Here is a 24,455-nt window from a genome sequence, read left to right as displayed (position 1 = left end):
AGAGGCTCAGAGCATCCTGTGAGGTTGGGCTGTACTATTCTCTCTGGTTTCGAGAGGGCAAATGGAGGTACTGAGACAGAGGGGACCAGATTTTTAAATGTGTTTAAGTGCCTATCTGTACCTAATGGGATGTACAAAAGCCCCTAAGTAACTTAGGCACCTAATGGCTACTGAACTCTTATCCTGTAAACCCCTGCCCTGGCATCAATCTGCAATTTTAGTCACCCAACTATCCTCCAAAAAACAAGGAGTCCTGTGCTACACAACAAGCCCTTATTTTGAAATAATGGTGAGCTAGAAGACTTCTTACTCTGACCCCTGTAACTCTCATTTCACAAGGAGTAAGGGAAGTCAAAGGAAGAGTGTTCTTTCAACTTCCTGCTGTGTAGACAGCGCTAAAAGCTGAATTACACTATTTTGATTTCAGCTACACAATTCACATCGTGTAGGTTGCATAGCTTAATTCAACTTTAGCCCTGGCTGTGTAGATGTGCCCTTACAGACCAACAGATTTATTTGGGCAGAAGTTTCATGGGTAAAAAGCACTACATCTGCACACATTTGACAGTTTTTTTTTTTACCCACAAAAGTTAATGCCAATTCTGTTAGTCTTTAAGGTGCCACAGGACTCCTTGTTTTTGCAGATACAGACTACATAGCTTTGACAATTTGGCCCTAAATGATGTGCTTAAATGACATAGTATGGGAGCAGAGAACTAAACCCCATTTCTTTAATCCCAGGCTAGCACTTAACCACTAACCAACTCTTCCTGTCTAGTCATACTTGTTCACATTACAAGCTACTACACATTACGATGAACACTATCCTCAGTCTTTTCACTAAAGTCTTCCTAAACCAACATTTACAATTACTTGCCTTGTATTGTTAGGGTGCAGTGACATTTGCTCCCTTCACATGAGGAGGAATCCTCCCCCCATTAGAATCAAGGATGACACAAAGTAACACACTGAAAATAAACAGTTTACTTTTATTTGAAAACCACCACATGGGGAAGGTCAGAAGAGTAATAAGTGTCTGTCTGGCCTGCATACATATCAAATGAAAGCATTGCTTTAAGAGCCAGCCTAGGGTGCAATTTAAACATGGCATGCTGCTAAGTTGTTGTAGGGAGGTCTAATCACTAGACTTAGCACTGTAAATGAGAGGAGGTGGAGTAGTTGCTAGTCGTGCCATAAATCAATGTAAAGTATTAGTGACAAAATAAAAGCCTGAGCCCAGGCCCTACATGAACAAAGAACATACTGGGATGCAGTCCCCTTGTATTTTTTATGTTCACTTATGCCAGTTCAATGACATCGATAAGCAAGTAGGTGAATGAGTTCAAATTAACAGGATCCTATAGCACTGCAAATCTGGCATTGTTAGTGCAGTATGTTCAGCTATTAGTCTAGGCTTCCCTGTTCTCCTCAGACAGCCCCACCTAAGGCATAAAAGCCATACAATGCAATATAAAGAATGAATGGGGAGAAGCTAGGTGCTTTCATGGTTACGGCTTTCACAGAAGACTCCGTCATTTCGAGGTTAATGTTTGCTAAGGCAAACAGCCTTTGCACTATGTGAAATCTTCCTGTGTCAGCAAGAGGGGTCAGGGCAGGGTCTCTCAAGGTCAAAGTGCCATCAGCTGAAGCGACATTAGGCTGTATGGACAGAAAGAGATGTTAAAGCTATTTTCACAGAGCACAGTTTCTGACATCATATGAATTTGCTTTCTGCAATAAAACTTGGGTAGGGACTTAGATTGTGGAAACACAAGAATATAAGCTGTCTCACTGCCAAAGGTACCTTTATGTAGAGTAAATAAAGATTAACAAGTGTGATACTAAAGATCACATAGGTGAGTAATTGGCTAATCATGTCATCAATACAATTTGGGAAGGCACTCTGTCTCAACTCCCTGGGTTCAGGAGCTACCCCCGCTACAGCTCTACATTTTAGTAGTAATAAGAGGTGGGCTGGCTATTACTGCATTTAAAATGAAGGGCCACAGTGGTCTCAGCCCTGGCACGAAACGGGAATGCTCAGTCCTGGCTCCCACTGGGTCCAGGAGCTACCCCTGCTGCGGCTCCGCATTTTAAATGTAGTAAGAAGCAGGCCGGCTATTACTACATTTAAAATGCAGCGACGCAGAGGTCCTGGACCCAGTGAAAGCCAGAACTGAGCTAGGCTTGCTCAGTCCTGGCTTATGCCGGGTCCAGCAGCCCCTGTCTGGGACCCCCCTGCAGACAGGAACTGCTTCATGACAGCCTCCCTTGTGCCCTCAACACCTCCCCCCCCCCGCTGCCTCTGATGGGGGGGGGAGGGGCAGGAGGCACCCCAGAGATGGTGCTGGAGGAAACTGACTTTTAAATTGGTTCCACCCAACACCAGCTCCTGCTTTCCCCCCACCTTGCTGCCACTCACTTACATCCCTACTCTGAACCCAACTGAACCAGGAGCAATTGAGATTCCTCCCTCCCCCTCATTTAAAGTTCTAGGAAGGCTCAGAGCTTCTGCACTCCAAACTTACCACCACTGACGTATTACTGTCTGCACAAGCAATTCCTACCACACCTGCCTCTGATGCCCACTGCAGGCTTTTGGTTTTTGAAGGTGGCCTAATTAGAGGCTTAGTAAAATAAAATCATAACCTTTGACACTCGATCCAAAGTTGCTGTCTTCTCTTGCATCACATTTTCTGTAGTGTTTTCTACACGTCACAAGGTGTTGCAAGGAAGAAATCCAGTTTTGGTTTAAAGTAGCTGCACTGTTTGTCATTTTAACACACTAGACCAGATGGTGACTAGGTTTAATCAATGCCTCCTGATATCTGTAGCATATTCTGTCCCCTCCCTTATTTAAATGACAGATACAATCAGCCAGATCATACAGACTCCTCAGTCACTAAGACCCATAAAAGGCAGCCCCACTCCCTTTTGAATTACTTACCAAACAACACAAGGCAGAGACCATGTGTGTGTCGCAGCACGCATGCAGCAGAGCCAGTGTGCAGTCAGACAATTCTGTAGGAGGAGATGTTAAAAGGAGCAGTTATTTACCAAGGATCTCTGAAGCTGGGTGGTTGCTAAAAAGGAGACTGTAGCAAGGTATATGAACAAGCTAAGCCTGCACACACGGTTACAAAATTCCATTGCTGAGCTGTGACAGACCCACTGCTTCCACTGAGTGAGGTCCTGCCAAATGTATTAGTACAAAATACTCTGTAGACCAACACAAGCCACCCGCTACAGGCAATTATGCTCTTTATTGAGATCTGACAGCATGCTCTGTGCCGCACATACAGCCCCATCATTGGGGGAGCAGGGGAGGCAAAAAAGGGAACGGACTTCAAGACTGAGATGGAGGGGATGGTACGATGTGACTGCCTACAATGGCATGTGGCCAATCTGCAAATGCTAGCAGCAAATACCTCCAGTAGCCAGAGATGGGACGCCAGGTACATAGGGCTCTGAATTACTACAGAGAATTCTTTCCCAGGTGTCTGGCTGGTGGGTCTTGTCCACATGAACAGGGTCTGGGGCCAGGAAGGAATCTTCCCCCAGGTTAGATTGGCAAGGGTCTTCTGTCTTCCTCTGAAGCCTGGGGATCTTGCAGGTCTAAAGTAGTGTAAATGGTGGTTTCTCTGTAACTTGAAGTCTTTAAATCATGAGGATGTCAGTAACTTGGGCAGGAAAAAGGGGTCTATTGCAGGAGTGGCAGGGTGAGATTCCGTGGCTTGCAAAGTGCAGGAGGTTGGCCTAGAAGATGATTACTTTGGTCACTTCTGGCCTATAAGTCTACGTGGGGAGAAATGGATGAGTATGCACACGCACTGTGTTTTGCAGAGGCCTGTTCTGTGTAAACTCTGAGCAGCACAGGGCACGAGCAGGATGGCAGAGGGGTGGATGGAGCCTGGAGGGCCATGTAAGCCTTTGGGATGGTGCAGGTAGCTTTCCAGTCTGGGTGGGAGAATCTCTCTCCCCTTGTCTCCCAGTGATATTAGGTCTGGGTGCTGGACAGAGGATTTGGGTCTAGAGAAAGACAAGGTTCCTGCCCCAACATTAACATGAGACACAGACTGTACAATCCATACCGTTATAATTCACGAAGGAAAAACAACAAAGCAGCTTTATGGTACAGCTCTGGGCATATGTGATTGTCACATCTCGATATTATGGCCAGAGCTAGGTTACAATATAGTTAGACCAGCATCAGTACTTCAGTGGGTCTCTGTTCAATTTCTTTTGAATCTCTGCAACTGGGTCATGCTTTCAAAATGTCTCCTATTTTTTCATATATTGGTCTCATGCATAGTGACATATAAACTGACCATCCACTGTATATTGTTATTTATTTACCCAATACCACACTTCATTTCCTCATCACCTATGTTCACAGAATGAAGATTTTTATGAGAAAGTTGGATTTGCAGCTGGTTTTTAATTAATATTGTAGTGCCAATTTCACTGAGAGAGTTATGTTTAATTTATGTTTAATTTCCTTTTTCTGTGGCAGCATAATAACCCTCTAATTACAGATCTACATGTTAAAGTATTTTTTGCTAAATATGGCTTGTACTTCATCAACATAAGCCACGCACTTAGCGCCTTCAAGGCAGCCCTAAGACAGAAGATATGAAGGAGTATGATGAACAATGAGAACAATAATTAATTAACAAAAGTGAATGAAAAGGTTTGGCTTCAATGGAAACTCAAGTCAAATTATTTCCAGGGACTGTTAAATTTTACTTATAAAATATGCAGCAAAGGGGTTTTGAATCTAATTCTTAACCAAATCACAAAATGTTTTCTTCTCTATCCAGCCCTGCCCCATAGAAGTGAAACAGAAATCAACCAATATACTGAAGCAACCCACATGTTACAATTTACTACAAAATAAAAATTCATGGTGCACCCCAAACAGGCATTGGTAAGTGGAAAAACTCCGTCTGTTTCCATTGTACCTGCCACTGCGCTGATCAGCATGTGAGCGGCTGAGATGAGTTCCTTAGAAAGAAGTTGGTCTTTTTGAGACAACAGCTCATTCTGCAAGCTGTACCCAACCAGCTGCAAGAAGTCAGTTACATGTTGCTGCTCTGCAGGTTTCAGCTCCTTCAGTTCTGTAAAATCTGGCTTATCTCCTGTGCAAATACTATCTAACTGGAAAGAAGGAAAAGATACATTACTAGGTTCTCACATTTTAAATTAGACATATAGAAACAAGCCCTGATCTTTCTCCCACGGAAGTCAACAAAACTTGTTAAAAATGTGTATAAAACGAAGAGTTTGAATAGAAGGATGTGTTAGCTCTCTTTATTTTTTGTTCTTTCCAAAAATAATTTTCTGTCATCTTACCACCTCCTTCAGTGCTGTCACCATTTCTTCACGATGCAAGAGTTCACAGAATATTTTGTATAAAGTTCCTTGCTTGTCTTCTGGAAGCATCACAAAGGGTTGGAATTGTACCTTTAACAGCAACAGATCTTTCCAAGAAAGAAACTCAGTGTCAAACTCATGTTTCTTACAAACGCCTGTAAATGCAACTAAATTATTAATCTCTAGAATTTGTAATGAAATGTTAAGACCCATTTGGTTAAAGGCGCGTTTTACTAATGGCTTTTGCAAATTAACGAAGAGTCAGTGCAAATAAATAGGGTTAATAGGAAGCAACATTCAGTTAAGATTTCAATATTTTATACTATACTTCACATGAAAGCTGTTCATGATTTCCAAAAGAATGTTTATTTTTAAGAGTATAACACTCTTCCAGGTAATCTTCTCAACAGAATATTTTACTCCTGAACTGCATTATGGAAAAATGACTTTAATAACTAAGGTTGATTGTATTATTCATACTTGCAATTAAAACTCACTAACACTATTTCTTATTGTCCTCAAATATTTCATTACAGACTTTACAAGATTTATACCTTCTCCTTTGACCTAAAAATTGTTTTAATTAGCTACAAGAGGAGTTTTAAATATTTAAACAGTACTAGAGTTTAGAAACTCCACTAGAGTTCATTAGATGCTTTTTCCTTATTCAAAGTAGGAATAAGACCCTCCGGAAAAGGGCACTTTTTCCGGAGGATCGGGGCCAGTGTAGACACTCTTTTCCGGCTTTTTTAAAAGCCGGAAAAAAGCGGCGGACATTTTTATTTAAATGCCGCGGGGGATATTTAAATCCCCCGCGGATTTCCCTACGACGACTGGTGAAATTTACATGCCCCTTCCGGAAAAGGGGCCAGTGTAGACAAGCCCTATAAGTTTTTAAAACCATTTCAATATATTGGGGTAGGCTAATCAAATAAAGAAACAGAATGATAATTCTTGAATTGAGATAAACACATAGGATATTAACAACAGTACAATACAGAGTCCTTCACAAAACATTTTTTTCCTAGAGAAAGAGAAACAAATGTAATCTTAAGGAAGTCTACAATAGAGAAGTATAGGATTTATTCCAGGACAACAATATGGCTATTTTGTCATAATTAATTTATTAACTAATCTGTGAACTCAGGGCCAGATTCAGAGGTGACATAACTGGGAAATTCAGAGGTGACATGTGGAAGTGGGTGTTAAGGCCGGTCTCCAGGAGGAGCTGATAGAAGGTAATATAAAAAGGATGAGACACCTTTATTTTATACCTTCTTACTCCTTCCTATTTGCTGTTTTTCTCGGTACCGCCCTACCTTTCCAGTCCCCTAGCCATTACATCACCTTACCAATGTGTAATTCACACTGTCATTTCACTCACATCTGTGATTAGTTCTAGTGTTCAACTCTGATTTCTTCCAGGTTTCTCAGAACTCAAAGAGTTTCAGGAAGAAAAACAGCATTGTATTCCTGGAGATGTCAAGCAACTTTCCCTGAGAAGCTTTACTAAGAAAATGTTTTCATATCATGTGTCAAATATTCTCAATGGACATTTTTCAATGCCAATGTAAATCATTACTACTCTTATGAAGTTTAGCAGGGATATAACAAAACCGATGCAAAACCAAAATTGCATACGTTTATATTTATGACAAATGACAATAATATGTTCCTAGGAGATATACAATTTACTCCTACTCCCCTCATACATTCATTCCAGGAGTACTATATCATCCTATTTTTTCCTAACTTTTCACCATGGTATTATTTCTAGAGGCTATTAAAAACAGGACAGCATAATTTCTATGTACTCTTTTTCAAGAACACTTCTATTTGCTCTCTTGCTCAAGTATCTGTAGTGTAACCAAATAAAACGTTTCTAGTAATACCTTGTTTCAATACACTTAGGGAAGCATTGCTGGGAATGATACTTCTGTCTCCAGAGCGCCTCTCATTATCGACAGCATCTGGCTGATAGAGAAAGGAAGAGTCTCTAAACGGTAAAGAATATGGGTAAGATGAGCCTTCTGTATTTTCTCTTTCAAAACCTCCTTCTTGCTCATGTAGCAGACAAAATTCTGTAATTAGAAACACAAGTGAACAAATAAATAAAACCACAAGAGTGTACAGAAGCAAATAATGATACTACGGTCAATGTAGACATTAGCCTTCTTGAGTGCACGTGTTTCTATGCATCTGATTTCTTGTTGATGGAAAAAAACCCAGTTATTGTCTATATGAATTACTGGACATTCTATGTTGTTGCTTGTTCTGAACAGTGCGGTGCACAAATCTGCCATGTGATTGGAACCAGGCACTAGCTACAGCACCTGAGACAAGATTTTGTGGATTCATTTAGTAATCTGTTTAGCAATCCGCTAAATTAGAACCTTGGAGCTTTATCCTGGTCCTGTACCAGTGGGCTGCCCTGCAGGCCCATCCCTAAGCTCCATTGATCAGTGGGAGGTCAAGTCCATGCCAATTCGGTAGAGGCATGCTTCCCAGTGTCTCACAACACTAGGGTCTTCCTCTGGCCATAGACCCTTCTTCAAGGGAGACATCCCTGTGGAGGAGACTCCCTGGGAAAGGATACACAGCTGCATTATGTTTTCTCTTTAGTCTCTCTGATCTCGCGATGGGATAATGTGCATTCCTCTATCCTACTCAATGTGGGACTGTGATTCTCTGCTGCTGCAGATTTCTATGTGGGGTACTGGAAAGGAGGGAACAGTGCCATAGAAGGCACTGATCCACCCTGTTGTGAAGGAGAAGGTACATTTGTATGCCAAAGATCTCTTCTCTACTCAATTCATAGGGAATAATCTGCTTCATCATATATAAGACTATTGCTAGTAACAGAATACTAACTAAACAACAATGCCCAGGTTTACCCATCTTCAGGTAAACAGTGACTACCCTGTGAATGAGACTAGTTTCATTTTACAGATGGAGAAACCAAGGCAGTGTAGTCCCCATACACTATCCATGGCAGTTTCAAAGTAGCATGTGACAAAGAAGGAGTAGAATGCCCAAAAGTCAAGAGGCATTTCAAAGGGCAAGGAGGAAAAAAGCAAACTTTCAGAAAGCTGCTGTAATCAGTAAAACAACTTAGAGGAAAGTAAGTTATGGAGGAACAGAAAGAGATTAATAGAAATAAAAGCTTTTCCCTGCAAGGGCAACAGTCAATGGATTACCATCGAAGGAGTACAAACCTGTCTCAGGCCACGTCTAGATTTGCTTTCACTTTCGAAAGAAGATATGCAAATTCGGTGCGAATTTGCGTAACTTCTTCCAATCGCTTTTTCAAAAGAGGTTCTTTTGAAAAAGAAAGTAGTCTAGATGCAGTTCTTTTGAGAAAAAAGCACGTCTAGACTACTTTCTTTTTCAAAAGAACCTCTTTCGAAAAAGTGATCGGAAGAAGATATGCAAATTCACACCGAATTTGCATATCTTCTTCCAAAAGTGAAAGCAAATCTGGATGTGCCCTCAGTGTGCTTGTGTTACTGCCATTACTGTTAATGAGATTCACACACACACACACACACACACACGAGATGTTATCACTGAAAAATTAACTACCCTTTCCAGGAGAATAAGACCAGTGACTGAAATAAACACAGCAGCATGTGAAAGTAAGTGAAGCAGTCACAACTGTTGAATCTTATCACTGATTTTGTCTCAAAAGCAAACACAAGTGTGTAGGAAAGTGTGTATTGTTACAATTGTTCATTATTTTTATAGAACATTAAGTTTGCATGACCCTTTATAGAGGTGGAATGGAGATAGGGAGGATTGGAAAGTCAAAGTATCATCATGCCATTATGTAACATGAATGGTGCACTCTCTCCTAGAACATAGTGCTCAGTTCTTGTCACTTAATCTCAAACACTGGTAGAAATAGAAGAGATCCAGAGATGGGCACTCAAAATTAGGAGATGCAGAGAGAGACTAAGATGAAGGGGAGACATGTCAAAGAGATACAGAACAAATGGTACAAAGCATATCAGCCACATGCTTCTATTTATTCTCTCTCATAACACAAGAACAAGGAGACATAATGAAATTAAAAGGCAAATAAAAAAAATTAAGCCTTTTAAAAGGGAGTGTTATTATATCCAGTGCATAATTAACCTGTGGAACACACAAACTCAAAAAAAAAAAAAAAAAAAATTACTGCCATGAAGGGTTCAGAAGGATTCAGAAAAGGATTAGACATTTTTAGGGCTAAGACCCTCTGCAGTCATGTAGATATTATATCTATCTATCTATCAAGGATTTTAAATTCTCGTGCCTTAGGGCAGGGGTTCCCAACCTTTTTCAGGCCCCGTACATCCTTGGCTTTTAGTAAACCTTCCCGTAACCCCTATTCCATATGAAAGAAAATAAATTCTAGTCTCCAGAATGCACAACTTTTTTCGCTAACACTACTACTTTTGATAATCTAGTTATTTACCAAATATTCCCCGTACCTCTTTGACAAGCTTCTTGTACCCCCCTGGGGGTACGCGTACCCCAGGTTGGGAACCCCTGCCTTAGGGCATAAGCCAGCCACTGATTGACAGATCCTTCCATCTTCTGCAGAATCAGCTGGTACTGGCCATTGTCAAAGACAGGACACTGGGCTAGAGGGACCCCTGATCTTACCCAGGATGGCAATTCTCATATTCCTAACCAGATGTTAATTCTTGCCCAAAGACCTTACAACCTAAGGGCCACTGTTACTGACAAGTATCTTATTCTGCAATTAATCCCATTAGTTTCCTTGACCACAAAAAGAAAGGGAAGGGATGGATGATGGAACAGATTAAAAAAAGGCACTAGACATATGTTGTTTATGAAGCAACAAATAAAGGCAACATGAAACATATGGTGTTTGTGAAGACTGAAAGACTAGATAATTAAAATGAAAATAGGGTCAGGCCGCAGTGAGGAAAGAGTCAACATGAGAATGTGGATCAATAAATGCATGTACACACTAACCAGCTGACATAGAACACAAGATATTCCCCAAGAAAGATTCTCAGCTACAAACTTTTACTAAGTAATATTTTAATACAACTCTCTAGCCTGATGTCTTATTAACACTGACTCAGCAGGCAGTGTAGTTAACTTGGAAATACAGTTCCATTCTGAAAAGTGATTGTAAAATGCACATCCTCAGGGAATTTCCCTATTCATCCAGTCTCAAAGATTTTAGGTCAAATACCCTTTGTTTACATACATACATATTATAAATTACTGCCGGCCCTACAAAATCAGGTGATTCAAAAGTCAATTTAGATTCCAGCTAGCTATCACTTGTAACCAACCCAAATGAAAAGCATTTTAGGTTTACAACTCAATTGCACCTTAATGACATCTATAGTTCAGCTCAGTTGTACTTTCTTAGTTCTAACTGCCTGCCCTTCACATTCAACCTGAATTCTTTCCATCTTGCACATTACCCTCAGTCATCTCCTGTGAGCCTGGGATTTCTAGCAATGATACACCCATGGAGGAAGAGCCCAGATGGAATGTCCAAAGCAGGGAGTTACTAAAAAACAAACAAACAGCAAGCCAAAGCAAAATCCCCAGTCGCAGCATATTTTTGCTTGTAATCTGAGCCAGTTTGATCTGGAATAACCAAGAGACAAATATTGACCATGGCAAGGACATTTTTACACTAATTTTTCCAAGTCGATCTATCTTCAGATGAATTTAAGTTGGGAAAGTTCATGAACTACCAGCCCCATTGTATTTCTTTGTCATGTTTTCTAATCAAATGTTATACCAACAAATGTTATACTTTGAAAGACTAACACATTCTGGGTATGATTGACAGTTGCTTTGCATCTCATGTAGTTATTTATACTAGTGAAAAGTGAGGTGTGAAGAATGTATAAAATGCTACTAACTCAGAATGGCAGCAGTGTTTTAATTCACTTTGCACCAATGAAAACGACTAGAAAATGCAGGGCAATGAAGATCCAGGTGCTGCAAGTGTAACCGCCACACAGCAGCTTTGAACCTGAGACCTCTGGAGCTTAGTGTAGGAGCCTCTTCAGCCTGAGCTATAAAGCTTAGGCTGTAGAGCTCCCATTGTTCTTATCTCTGGCTGTAAGTGGTCTAAGTGCCACTCCATGGGACAATGATCCATGTTAGGTGTATGGGTTACACAAGCCTGCATGTGAAAGAAAGGCTTTACTTCAGAAGGCAGCTCTTTGCCCTGTCAGAGCTACATGCAAAAGAAAATGGGCATTCTACTTACCGAACTGACCATCTCGCCTTATATGCAGTTCAATTACCCCATAGGCAATAGTGGTGGGAGCAGGAATCTCTAAGACCACATTGGAATCTTTTCTCACGTTCCCATTTTCGCTCACGGAAACCTGAGGGACACATTCATCCACTGTTAATTTGATTCAACTACAGACCAGCTTGCACACAAAATAAACCTCAGGCTAACACCACAAATAAGTTTCAGATGGGCAGGGATGGTGTTTCTACACTGTGTGTTGAGGGTGGGAATGGATCATGTGATGATTACCTGTTCTATCCATTCCCTCTAGAGCACCTGGCACTAGCCACTGTCAGAAGACAGGGTCCTGTACCAGATGGACCTTTGGTCTGACCCAGAATGGTCATTTTTATGTTCTAGGAAAAGTTGTCACTCAATTCTCCACTGTACCTGAGTCAAGATCACACGTGAGTTTAGATGTCTGTGAACATTTAGCCAGCAAAGCATTCTGTGTCTGAGCTCTGCCCTGTGGTGGGAGACAAGAACAGCTCCTCCACCCTCAGCGAACCAGCCCTAGGGTGTACAGGAAGCAGCCTTCATTTATGCTTTCTGGTGTAAAATCCCTTGACTCTAGTGGAAAACTGGTCCTCGCTTTGCCAGACTGCTGCTCTGCCCTGTCCCCTCTGCTCCCCCTCCTCACATCCTCTTTACAACCAGGCAACACAAGAGCAGGTAGAACAGGTTAACAGAGCAACCTCTGATAGCTTTATGGCAGTGGAGGGTGCCTGTACAGTGGGGATTTGTCAGCTGTTCTGATGGCTTTGCCTGTCTGTCCTGACAGTTATTTCAGAAGCCCTTGTAACAAACCTGAAGCAAACTATCAATTAGGAACTTAGTACTCCATGGAGCTGGGTCACAGGACGAGTGTGTTTTCTAAATAGTCACTCGAATTTTTAAGTGAACTGGCTTCAGCTGTGCTTTTACCCCTTTAATGTGCAGTTTCTTTTAACATTTGTGTCATCTTATGTTATGGGCATGAATAGGGTCACAAAAACTTGAATCACATGTCAAGATCATTCATGGCAACGAGGTTCTAGATTCACACCAGAAGAGCTTGGACTCTCATCCAGCTAGGGATCTCTACTGCTCAATGAGAATTAAAGCAATATATTGAGTACCCGTGGAGAAGTATTTGCTACTGATACAGTTTAAAATATTGACAACAATTGCCACATATTTACAAATGAAGAATCCACGAGGAGACTGATCTGTTCTTAGAAAATTCTTATGGAGAAGAACAGGCCAAATTAATTAGATAATATGCTCACTGTCAGTTATATGCTTAGCTCTAACAGTTAAGGAAGGAACAAATCTATTAGACCAATTATTAAGTTAAGGGCAGGATATTGGTCAGTTATAACATTGTCCAAAAATCAGAAGAAAAAAAGTGCATTTTTTTCAATTACTGGTTTTTAATATTGAAACTAAGGTTTTGAGGGAATTTAATAATGCTGCAGAAATGGCTGTAGGTGCTGCACAGGGGGTGGGTTATTTTTACCTTTATAATTTTTGTACTGAATCCCACCACGCTACCAAATTTTTCTTCTGTCTGAATATGTTCAGACACCAAACACTTTTGCGTTGTTACTATCTTTTCTGTCAAGATACATAGTACCTCATGTTTTCTTTCTAGAATCTGTTGCAGTAAATTACTGTTTAGATTTATTGTTCTGAAATTAAAGAGAGAGAGAGAATTAACAGTATAAACACTGCAGCTGAGAAAACAATACTCAATTGTATGCCCAGTAATCTTTGTAAGAAGCGTTTATTATAAAATACAAATGGTTTCAATATGAGTATTCTCCTCAAATTATTATGTTCTCTTTTGTTATCTGGTAGCAGCAAGACTATAATTATCTGTATAAAACAATTTACATCTCACAATATTTAGTGAATTCTTGGTTCATCAATTGCAACAAAAAAAATGTTGATTGAGGAAATCATTTAGTTATTTTTGTTTAAATAAAAACCAAATAACTTCATACAAATTGAAGACTCTTATGTGATTTGAAAACAAAACCTGATCTTGCAAATATAAGGGCAGATCCTCTGCTGATGGGTCAATTGTTATCGACTTCAGCAGAGCTATGACAAGTTAAGCAGATTCTCAGCTGGTGTAACTAGCTTCTAAGTCTATTGCTGATTAAAATGCACAGCGATAGGGAAGTCACTGTGTCACATACTGCAGTCCTTATTTGGGAATTGACTACTGAGCATCACAAAAAAGATTTATTTTTAGTGCATACAGTGGCATACTTAAGCGGATGAGACAGACATCTTTGCCTACTAGCCAATAATTTCAAATTACACCCAAAAAATGACATTAAAAGAAAATTATGAAGGTTGCAAAGTCAAGCACTCAGACGTTAGGTAATATCAGATTTAATTTTCCTCCCCAGCCTCCTAGTCCTAACTCCCCGCATCCCTCCAGTTCCCTGTTCTGACAATCTCTTCTCCCTCCCCTCAGCCTCACTGTTCTGTCATTTGACTCAGAAAGCTTCCTCCTCCATGCTGTCTGGGTGAGAGGATATTGAAAGAACAGGAGAGACAGTCTCCACCTTGTGTCCAGCTCCAACCTGGTCTGGAGCAGCCATTACAGGGGAAGTCCAGTTTTGGGCTAGGCCATGCTCCATCTCTCTGGGGGGGGATGGTACATACAGATTTCGGTCAACACTAGTAGCTGGCAGAGGCTCAAGCATACTCAATCTTCCAAGATTTTAGATGTAATGCTCTAGAAAGTCTCGACTGAGCATGTGTGATATGCAGTTTTTCAAAAGCTTATAACTTGGACAGATTTGGACAGTTTTATAAGAGAATAACAAAAAAGATCCTCCTTCAAATTTCAAAACCTTGCTCCAAAGCGTGGGTGCAGCTAGAGCTTTTCAAAGCAAAGGACACCAGCATTTTTTTTAAAATGGGCAAAACAAGGCATTTTCCTTAGCTTTGTTCTCAGAAATACCACAATTATTTTGGCTAAAAATGTTCAAAAAAATTCCATTTTAGACGAACCTCCAACATGGAAACTTTCAGACCAAACAGTTACTGCAGGGCTACTCAACTCTGGAAGCTCCCGGGACCACAGCACATGCCAAGGGCAGCAACTTCAGTGTGGTTGCATATACATGCAAATATATATGCAAATAGCTAATTTCACACAATGCCCTAGTGCTCCCTGCATTTCTTCCCTTGGGGGTAGAAATGCTGACAACCCCGTACCCGTCTGTTCCAGCCAGCCTGTCCACTTGTATCTTTCAATGCTCACCTCGCCTGGGAGACGCCTCACCATTGTGGAGCGTGTTCCGAGTGGAGGCCATGTTCAAAGGATCCCACCCGCGGGCAGTGCGTTGAGCCACACGTAAACCCAAACTGCACCACAGGTCGCAAACAAATGAGCCGCATGCGGCTAATGGGCCGTGTGTTGAGTAGCCCTGAGTTACAGTCTGGCAAAATTCTAACACAAATGAAAACAGGACTTATAAGAGAAAGTATCAGGCAACCTTAATAATAGGTCATGCTTCCAACTAATTACATCCACTTTCTAATCTTCCAATCTAGCTATTAACAAATTATAAATTTTAGTATTCAGAGGCATGCTAGGCATCTTAAAGATATACAGCAAGAGAGATCCATGCTCCAAAGACCTTTCAATAGACAACAAAGATAAACAGGGTTGGGAAAAACTGGCATGCAACACAAGAACCCCACCCCGTGCTATCTTGTTTTCATTCCACCTGTTCTGTGCCTATTTTAGGTGCTTACAAATTGTAGCCAGACAGCCCACCCCCATCACATCCATCTTATTTGCCTCTCTGAGGTTCCTGAAGCATACAGGACAGAGAAGGAGCAATAAAATCAGCATAGTCTATGCTGGCTCATCTGATCCTGAGAAGCTGAAAAAAAACACAGATATGTGGAGAGAGAGCGATTAAATCAATAAGCTGGCCTCGAGGCTGCGAGAACGGCCCCGGCTGGCACCCATGTTGATTCGAACACACACACAGTCCCTGGAAGAGGAATTTCCCACTGAGAAAAGAATCCCCAGTAATTCCAATTTAGTTATCTCTCTTACAAGTGTAAATTAAGTTCACAACTCCCTTGTAAGAACTGGTCTCACAAAAGACAGACCAGCCCCATTTGGCATGACAGACTAGAAAGAGAAATACGTGACCCCATGAGTATAAAAGATAGGTCCAGCACACACTCACTTTGAGTGTCATTCTACTCTCTACCTGCTGGTCGGGTTAGGTGTTTGACCTCCCGAGGTTCTATGGGGACGCCCACCTCGTATTTTCGTCTTTCCTAGGAATTGAGGGACCGGCCCTGGCCTGACATGCTGGAGTCGAGAGGCACAGAAGGGGGTAAAAATTGTACCTGGATGTGGTCCTCTGTCTTAAGTGTACACATAGAAAGAGTAAGCTGTTACTTGGTACTATTATTTCTATTTTTCTATCTTTATCTTTTTTGTAACCATTTTTAAGATCTATATTTTGCTAGTAGTTAAGAAATAGAGCAATAGCCATTGTAACCATATGATTTATAAGCTTCCTCAATAAACCTGTAACTGTTTAAGTTTTAACCTGACTCCTTCAGTTGCTGTAACAGAACCAGGCACAATTTAAAAGAACTTCAGCCGGTCTTAAGGGACAGATATAGGGAGCCCTGACCGTCAGCTGACACAAATTTACAGGACATCCTCCATTCTATCCAGTTATAGGAAAAGAAAAGGGAATGTAGAACACACAACCAGATTAACTTGGTCCCTGAAAAAGTGCTAATTTAAGAAGTACATCAACACTTGTGTAAGTTTTGTTTAAAATAATGGCCCTGCAGAGTTCAGTTTCATCTATTGCAATGGGATTAATCTGGCCCCAACACTTTTACACCCTTTGACTCTGAAATACAGCTAACCAACTACAACTCCTGTGTCAAAGCTGAAGCATCCTATTCTCAGGTCCCCATTCCAGTGGCTTCAGCATGTACTGAATGCTTTCCTGAAGACATTCCCCATTCACTGAAGGCATCCCTCCTGACTTTGATGTGAACAGGATTGGGAGTGTATACACATTACATATGGCAATGATTAATCATGAAATACGTATCTTAAGGACAGCATAGTTAAACAGTTTCCCACGTCACCCAGTTTATTTTCAAACAGCTATAATATAAACATCCTAGTCCGATCCTGCATTGTGATCTGCGTGGGCAGACTGCTGAAGTCACTGGAGGGCTGCCAACTGCTCATATGGATCACAATGCAGGAGAGGAGCCCGAGAGAACGTGGTGCTATTTTGGATGAAAGAAACAGAAAGTGAAGTAAACATTTAATAAACATTATCACTTGAAGTGAATGAATACTCTTATCTTAATTGTCCTCAGAAATAGTCTTCAAGGACACAACATAAGGCAGCAAAGATTCAGCAATTGAAGCTGAGTTTAATGTATCAGGGAGCAGTGTCCACCACGCATCAGAGAATTCCAATGACTAAGGGCGTGTCTACATTGTAATCTAAGTCAACCTATATAGGTCGACTTACAGCCACTACAGTAATTACTGCAGAGGCCAATATCCATATACCTTCCTTCCATAGGTTGCATGCATCCTCACCAGAGGCACTTCCATTAACTGAACAGGGGCAGAGGGGGAGGGGTAGAGGGCTCAGAGCTCCACACAACTCCCCACTGGGAGCTTCTTGCCTTTCACAGGGAAATCTGCACCTGGAGTCCCAAGAGCCTAGCGGGTAACAGGAATCTCAACAGGAAGCCTGAGCAGTAGCCCAAGTCAGAATCCGGGGTGGTGCAGCTCATCTTAGAGAGGAGACCTGCCAGCAGTCTGCCTGGGGAGAATCAGCTTTCTTGTCATTTCATAGCTCCTCCAGCCCTGAAATTGACAAGACACCAACAGCTGATGTAAGAAACTCAGTGTCTAAACAGTGTGTCACTTTAATTACATTGACTTAAGCCCTACACCTCTTGCGATGTAGGGCTTATGTACTGACATAAGCCCTACACCTCTAGCCCTACACCTATTGGCATAGTAAGGCACTTACATCAGTGGGAACAAGGCTGTAGTGAAGACACTGATATAGGTTGACAAAAGGCAGCTTAACTCCAGTGTAAATCAAGCCCAAGACACCTAAGTCACTCAGTACTAGGCTAAGGTAAAACTATGAGCATAGCTAACAGAGGATGCAGGAAGGGCTAAATTAAATGACAGGGGATGCATACAAATGGAGTTGAAGTTTTTATTTCACAAGTCAGATTTCAATGCTCTTATGGCATACAACATCTCAATCTTCTAATCTCTTTCGCATTTATTTTACACATATGGTCTGGGTTAACTTCCTATCAAAACTCCAATGCATTCCTTTCAAACTCTTTAAAGGTGAATTGAAATGCTTTACAAAAGAAACATCATAAAACACATTTAAAATGTTGGGGGTCTCAAACTAAAGAGACAGAAACACATAGGGTACGTCTACACTACAGCGCTAATTCGAACTAACTTAGTTCGAATTAGTTAATTCGAACTAAGCTAATTCAAACTAACGCATCTAGAACTAAAAACTAGTTCGAATTAGCGTTTTGCTAATTCGAACTAGCATGTCCACATTAAGTGGAACCTGAACCGAATTTAAGGATGGCCGGAAGCAGTGCTGACAGGGCATCAGAGGAGGACTTAGAGCGTGGAGATGCTGTCTCGGGCTAGCCGAGGGCTGCGCTTAAAGGGACCCGACCCCCACCCCGGACAGACAGTTCTCAGGGGTGCCCCGCTTGCAAAGCAGTCCTGGCTTGGAGTGCCCTGAGTACCCACACTGGGCACATCACACCACTCGGCCATCAGCCCGGCTGCACTTGCCGCAGGCTGCAATCTGGGGAGAGGGGGCAATCGGGGGGCTGCAGGAGAGCTTCCACACCCAGAAGCCCGCAGAGCCAGCCCAGTCCTCCCCATCGGGGGCCCGTACCCCATTCCTCCCTCACCTCCTTCCACTTACCCTTCCCTAGCCCCTTTTCTTGATGTACAAAATAAAGGACAATTGTGTTCAAAAATGGAATCTGTCTTTATTGAACAAAACTGGGGGAGACTGGGAAAAGGAGGTGGGAGAGGGGAGGGCAACTACAATGATCAGGGGTTGGGAACAGGTCCCATATGAAGAGAGGCTAAAGAGACTGGGACTTTTCAGCTTAGAAAAGAGGAGACGGAGGGGGGATAGGATAGAGGTCTTTAAAAGCAGGAGTTGGGTGGAGAGCGTGCATACAGAAAAGTTCTTCATTAGTTCCCATAAAGAAAGACTAGAGGACACCAAAGGAAAGGAATGGGTAGCAGGCTTCAAACTAGTAACAGAAAGTTGTTCTACACAAAGCAAAGAGTCAACCTGTGGAACTCCTTGCTGCAGGAGGCTGTGAAGGCTACAACTAGAACAGAGTTTAAAGGGACGTGAGATCAAGTCATGGAGGTTGGGTCTATGGAGTGCTATTAGCCAGGGGGTAGGAGTGGTGTCCCTGCCCACGGTTTGTGGAAGGCTGGAGAGGGATGGCACGAGACAAATGGCTTGGTCACTGTCTTCGGTCCATCCCCTCCAGGGTCCCTAGGGTTGGCCGCTGTCGGCAGACAGGCTACTGGGCTAGATGGACCTTTGGTCTGACCCAGGACGGCCATTGTAAGCTCAGGGCTCAGGGTCGGGGGGGTCTCAGTGGACCCCCTTGATTTTCATGCACACCTGCTCCTGGGTGGCCAGGCTGGCAGCTCTCCTGCCCTAGCTGGCCACTTTCCTGTGCCTAGTGCGGAGATCGTGGACGAGGTCCACGATGTCTGCACTAGCCCAGGCGGGTGCCTGCCTCTTGCGGTCCCAGGCAAGCTCCCGGGAGCCACCAGCCTGGTCCCGGGAAGAGGGGGAGGGCTGGGGGGCATCGGGTGGGTGGCTCGATCCGTGCCAGGTGCAGGGTCTGCTGGCTGGGTGCTGGCAGGCTTGCACCTGGCACGGGCACCGTAGCCAGCCCATGCCCCTTTAAGGGGTCCGGGGCCGGGAGGGGGGAAGACGAGTTTCCCTGGTGTTGGCCAGAGTGGCCACCAGGGAAACCTGGGGAGGGCTAGCCTCCCACTAGTTCGAATTAAGGGTCTACACAGCCCTAAATTCGAACTAGTAAGTTCGAACTAGGCTTAATCCTCGTGGAATGAAGATTACCTAGTTCGAACTAAGCGCTCCGTTAGTTCGAATTAAGTTCGAACTAATGGAGCGCTAGTGTAGCGCCTATGAAAGTTAGTTCGAACTAACATCCGTTAGTTCGAACTAACTTTGTAGTGTAGACATACCCATACAGAATTTAATTTATATTTACTTTGAAAGATGAAGAGAAAGTTTATATAACTCAGTAACGTTCAATGGCAACAAGTTCTACGGTTTAATTATGCATTGTGCAATAAAAACTTCCTTTAACCTATTTTAAACTCAGTTAGGCTAATCCTGTGAAGTCAACATCAAAACTCCCACTGACTTACAACTGGAGCAGATCATGCCCATTATGTTTCAATGTTATTGGATGTTTTTCTTGTACAGTATTGTAGTATAAGAAAGTATAAGTAGGAGCAGTGAGTTCTCTCTCTCTCTCTCTCTCTCTCAGTCTCTGCAGCAGAACAGAGGCAGCAAAGAGAAAAATAGAGGACCCAATAGAAGGAAGGAGCGCAACACAGATATAAGCTGCCCAGCACCAGGCACTGCAACACTCCCTAAGAGTTAAACGATCACAACTCTAAAGAAACAAACCTAGAACCACCAGCTGCATTGCTTGAGTCCTGATATCAGTGTTTCCCCAGGAAGGCTAAGTCTACTCTGCCATCCAACCTCACCTAGGCTTTTGTAGCCAGACAGACTAACCCCTATATCATCCATCTTATTTGCCTTCCTGAAGCATACAGGACAGAGAAGGAGCAATAAAATCAGCATAGTCTATGCTGGCTCATCTGATCCTGAGAAGCTGAGGAGAGATCAGGATATGCGAGACTTCCAACGGCTGGCACCTATGTTGATTCGAACACACACAGTCCCTGGAGGAGGAATTTCCCACTGAGAAAAGAATCCCCAGTAATTCCAATTTAATCACCTCAATTCTCTCTTACAAGTGTAAATTAAGTTCACAACTCCCTTGTAAGAACTGGTCTCACAGCAGACAGACCAGCATCAATTGGCATTACAGATAAGAAAGAGAAATACGTGACCCCATGAGTATAAAAGATGGGCCCAGCACACACTCACTTTGAGTGTCATTCTACCCTCTACCTGCTGGTCGGGTTAGGTGTTTGACCTCCCGAGGTTCTATGGGGACGCCCACCTCGTATTTTCGTCTTTCCTAGGAATTGAGGGACCGGCCCTGGCCTGACATGCTGGAGTCGAGAGGCACAGAAAGGGGTAAAAATTGTACCTGGATGTGGTCCTCTGTCTTAAGTGTACACATAGAAAGAGTAAGCTGTTACTTGGTACCATTATTTCTATTTTTCTATCTTTATCTTCTTTGTAACCATTTTTAAGATCTATATTTTGCTAATAGTTAAGAAATAGAACAATAGCCATTGCAACCATATGATTTATAAGCTTCCTCAAATAAACCTGTAACTGTTTAAGCTTTAACCTGACTCCTTCAGTTGCTGTAACAGAACCAAGCACAATTTAAAAGAACTTCAGCCGGTCATAAAGGGACAGATATAGGGAGAGCCTGGGCGTTTGGATTTGTGTCACACCCAGGTGGCAAAATTCAGTTGGGGCGCTTCTCAGTCTCCCCGAGGCTGCCTGCTGCGAAGGAATTATGAAATTCTAGCAGCTGAAATCTGAAGCGTAATAAGCTCTCCCTGTACACTTATTGGGGCGCCTTTCAACCTCTTCCAGGCTGCCCACTGCAAGGGACCCCGGTCTCAGCAGTTAAAGTCTTAGGCGTATAGTACACACATAGTATAGGAAGAGCTTGGGCGTTTGGATTTATGTCACACCTAGGTGGCAAAATTCAGTTGGGGCGCTTCTCAGTCTCCCCGAGGCTGCCCGCTGCGAAGGAATTATGAAATTCTAGCAGCTAAAATCTGAAGCGTAATAAGCTCTTCCTGTACACTTATTGGGGCACCCTCCAGCCTCTTCCAGGTTGCCCACTGCAAGGGACCCCGGTCTCAGCAGTTGAAGTCTTGGGTGTATAGTACACACACACACACACACCACTCACTGCCCTGACCGTCGGCTGACAGCTTTGCAGAGGAACAGGATGAAAGGCCCAATCCTGCAAACTCTTTATGCGAAGTACTCAACTATTTGCAGAACATTCCCAACAGAGAGGCTGTGTCTACATTGGTGCGATCTTGCGCCAAAGCGGCTGCTTTTGCACGAAAACATGCTGCCTGTCTACACTGGCGGGGAGTTCTTGCGCAAGAACACTGATGTTCTAATGTGTGAAATCAGTGCTTCTTGCGCAAGAACTATGATGCTCCTGCTCAGGAATAAGCCCTCTTGCACAATTGTTCTTGCGCAAGAGGCCAGTGTAGACGGGCAACATGAATTTCTTATGCAAGAAAGCCCGATGGCTAAAATGGCCATCGGAGCTGTCTTGCGCAAAAGAGCGTCTACACGGGCACGGATGCTCTTGAGCAAAAACACATCTCTTGCGCAAAGGCACATGCCAGTGTAGATGCTCTCTTGCACAAATACTTTAACGCAAGAACTCTTGCATTAAAGAGTATTTGCGCAAGATCATGCCAATGTAGACATAGCCAGGTTTGCAACGTTGGACCCTTGGGGCTTGTCTCCATTGGCAACTTGTGTCACCAAAAACCCACTTTATCCGATGAGTTGGAGTGGAAACTACAGAATTTGGGGTACGGTAATTAACATCCCTACCAGGCACTGTGGCATGCACACCCTCATTGTTAGCTGCCCCGGCCACAGAAAGAGCAAAGCAATGTCGCTATGAACTGCAGACACTGTATGGCAATGTAAACATGATTTGGCCACTTTCTTCTTGGCAATTTATGAATGTTGACGATACTTTTGTTGCCAAATCTTTCTAGCATTAGGCACACTTGCTGGTGATGTAAAATCCCTTAAACATTAAGTGCAACCAATTAACTGATGGAACAGGGGCAGGTGGGGATGGGCCACCTGCCACTGTCAGGCTAGAGCAGCCCGCCTGTCATGGGCAAGGGCTGCTCCTAGCCCCTCATGGGGCCAGTAATGGCAGCCCTGTGCATGGGATGGGCTGTTGCTTCCGGCTCATGCAGGATGGAAGAAGGCAGACCAGCACAGGGGCCCGGTGGGGCTAGAGCAGCTCTCCAACCACGGTAGGCCCTGGGCTGCTCCCGGATACCACTTAACTGTTACCCAGTAAACAATGCCCATAAAGAGCGATGCTTAGTGGGTAACCAGTTAAATGGTTACCCGTTAACATCTCTATAGCCTACCATCTAGCACCACCCATTTCCAATCACCAATCACCCACACTACTGATGACCTGTTCCCTATGAACCACTTCCTAGCCATACAACTCACAAATGAATGCTACTCCGCTAAAGAAATGTATCTACTTAACATCTCTCTCTGACAGGCTCAGCAGAAATGTGTTAGTCGGTTCAATCTTCTCCACCACACTTCTAAAACACAATGGCCTATTTCTTCCATCCAAATACTGCCCCCTACTTTACAGTGTCAACTTTTGCAAAGCTTTATTCCTTCTCAGAACAAAAGTCTGTAGCCTAGTCTCAGACAGCAGAGAATTCCATTCTAATCCATTGTCACATTCCACCAAGCAGTCCCATGTTATTTCCTTTATTCTTCCATTTTCTGGCTGATTTCTTATCATCACACCATAACACAATACTTACTATATAATCTTAAAATCAGTATTTCATAGTTCCCCTACTGAAACACCAAGCAATTACTCTATGTAATTTTCTCTGAGTGTACCAAAGACTTATGACTGAGTTCAAAGGTGACACATTGCTCCTATGTTTTCTATATAATTCTCTGTAGCCCATTTTTCCCCCCTCTCTCATTTTCCCCAACCCATTGTATGCAATTCTGAGTGGCGACATTTTATGTCATGTAATACTACTGATTGAAATCTACATTGAAAAGATAATGGGTTATCTTACCAGACTCAAAGTATTTCAGTAGTGCTCAAAACTGTGTTAGGTTCTTTACAGAATAAGCCCCTCCTTGATGAGATTACGACCTAACTTCATGCATTATTTGACAAGTGAGGGGAAACAAACAATAACTGGGAGACAGAACTAGAACTCTCACCATTTCTCAGGTTAGGCATATGAACATCTTCTTGATTCAATATATATTATCTGGCTAATAACTAACTGCATAAGCAATAATAAAGAGAATTTTAAGGTGATATATACCAGAACGCACAAATTTTGGTCTAGTTTTGCTCAATATCTTCATAAATAATTGAGATAATTACATATTTGTGGACAATACCAAGCTGGGAGGGGTTGCGAGTGCTTTGGAGGATAGGATTAAAATTCAAGACGATCTGAACAAACTGGAGAAATGGTCTAAAGTAAACGGGATAAAATTAGGGTTCTCTGTTAATCACAATTAACCTCAGGCAAGTAACTCAAAACATTAATCACCATTAATCACATTGTTAAACAATTGAATACCAATTGAAATTGATTAAATATTTGATTTTTTTCTACATTTTCAACTGTACTGATTTATTTTACAACACAGAATACAAAGTGTACAGTGCTCACTTTATATTATTTTTATTCAATATTTGGACTGTAAAAAAGAAATAGTATTTTTCAATTCAGTTAATA

At 42.5% G+C, this 24,455-nt stretch overlaps 1 protein-coding gene across 5 annotated transcripts in view; it reads right to left on the bottom strand.

Annotated features, from left to right (window-relative positions):
* Nucleotides 1-873: 873 nt before the first annotated feature.
* The window catches only part of GSDME (gasdermin E), a 38,669-nt gene continuing 15,087 nt past the window's right edge, over nucleotides 874-24,455 (bottom strand). For 4 of the 5 annotated variants that reach the window (XM_075922184.1, XM_075922185.1, XM_075922188.1 and 1 more), the window contains 7 exons: nucleotides 13,152-13,323; nucleotides 11,624-11,744; nucleotides 7,266-7,454; nucleotides 5,353-5,480; nucleotides 4,962-5,157; nucleotides 2,948-3,021; nucleotides 874-1,659 (listed from right to left, as the gene is read on the bottom strand). In XM_075922184.1, coding sequence (XP_075778299.1) covers nucleotides 1,429-1,659; nucleotides 2,948-3,021; nucleotides 4,962-5,157; nucleotides 5,353-5,480; nucleotides 7,266-7,454; nucleotides 11,624-11,744; nucleotides 13,152-13,323 — 1,111 coding nt within the window. In that variant the 3' untranslated portion in view covers nucleotides 874-1,428. The remainder of the gene's footprint in view (nucleotides 1,660-2,947; nucleotides 3,022-4,961; nucleotides 5,158-5,352; nucleotides 5,481-7,265; nucleotides 7,455-11,623; nucleotides 11,745-13,151; nucleotides 13,324-24,455) is intronic. The other variant, XM_075922186.1, reaches the window with a different exon arrangement.

This window comes from Pelodiscus sinensis, chromosome 2, assembly GCF_049634645.1.
Source record: "Pelodiscus sinensis isolate JC-2024 chromosome 2, ASM4963464v1, whole genome shotgun sequence".
Taxonomy (NCBI): domain Eukaryota; kingdom Metazoa; phylum Chordata; order Testudines; family Trionychidae; genus Pelodiscus; species Pelodiscus sinensis.
The sequence above is the reverse complement of the archived record's forward strand: the minus strand, read 5'-3'. Positions and strand labels throughout refer to the sequence as shown.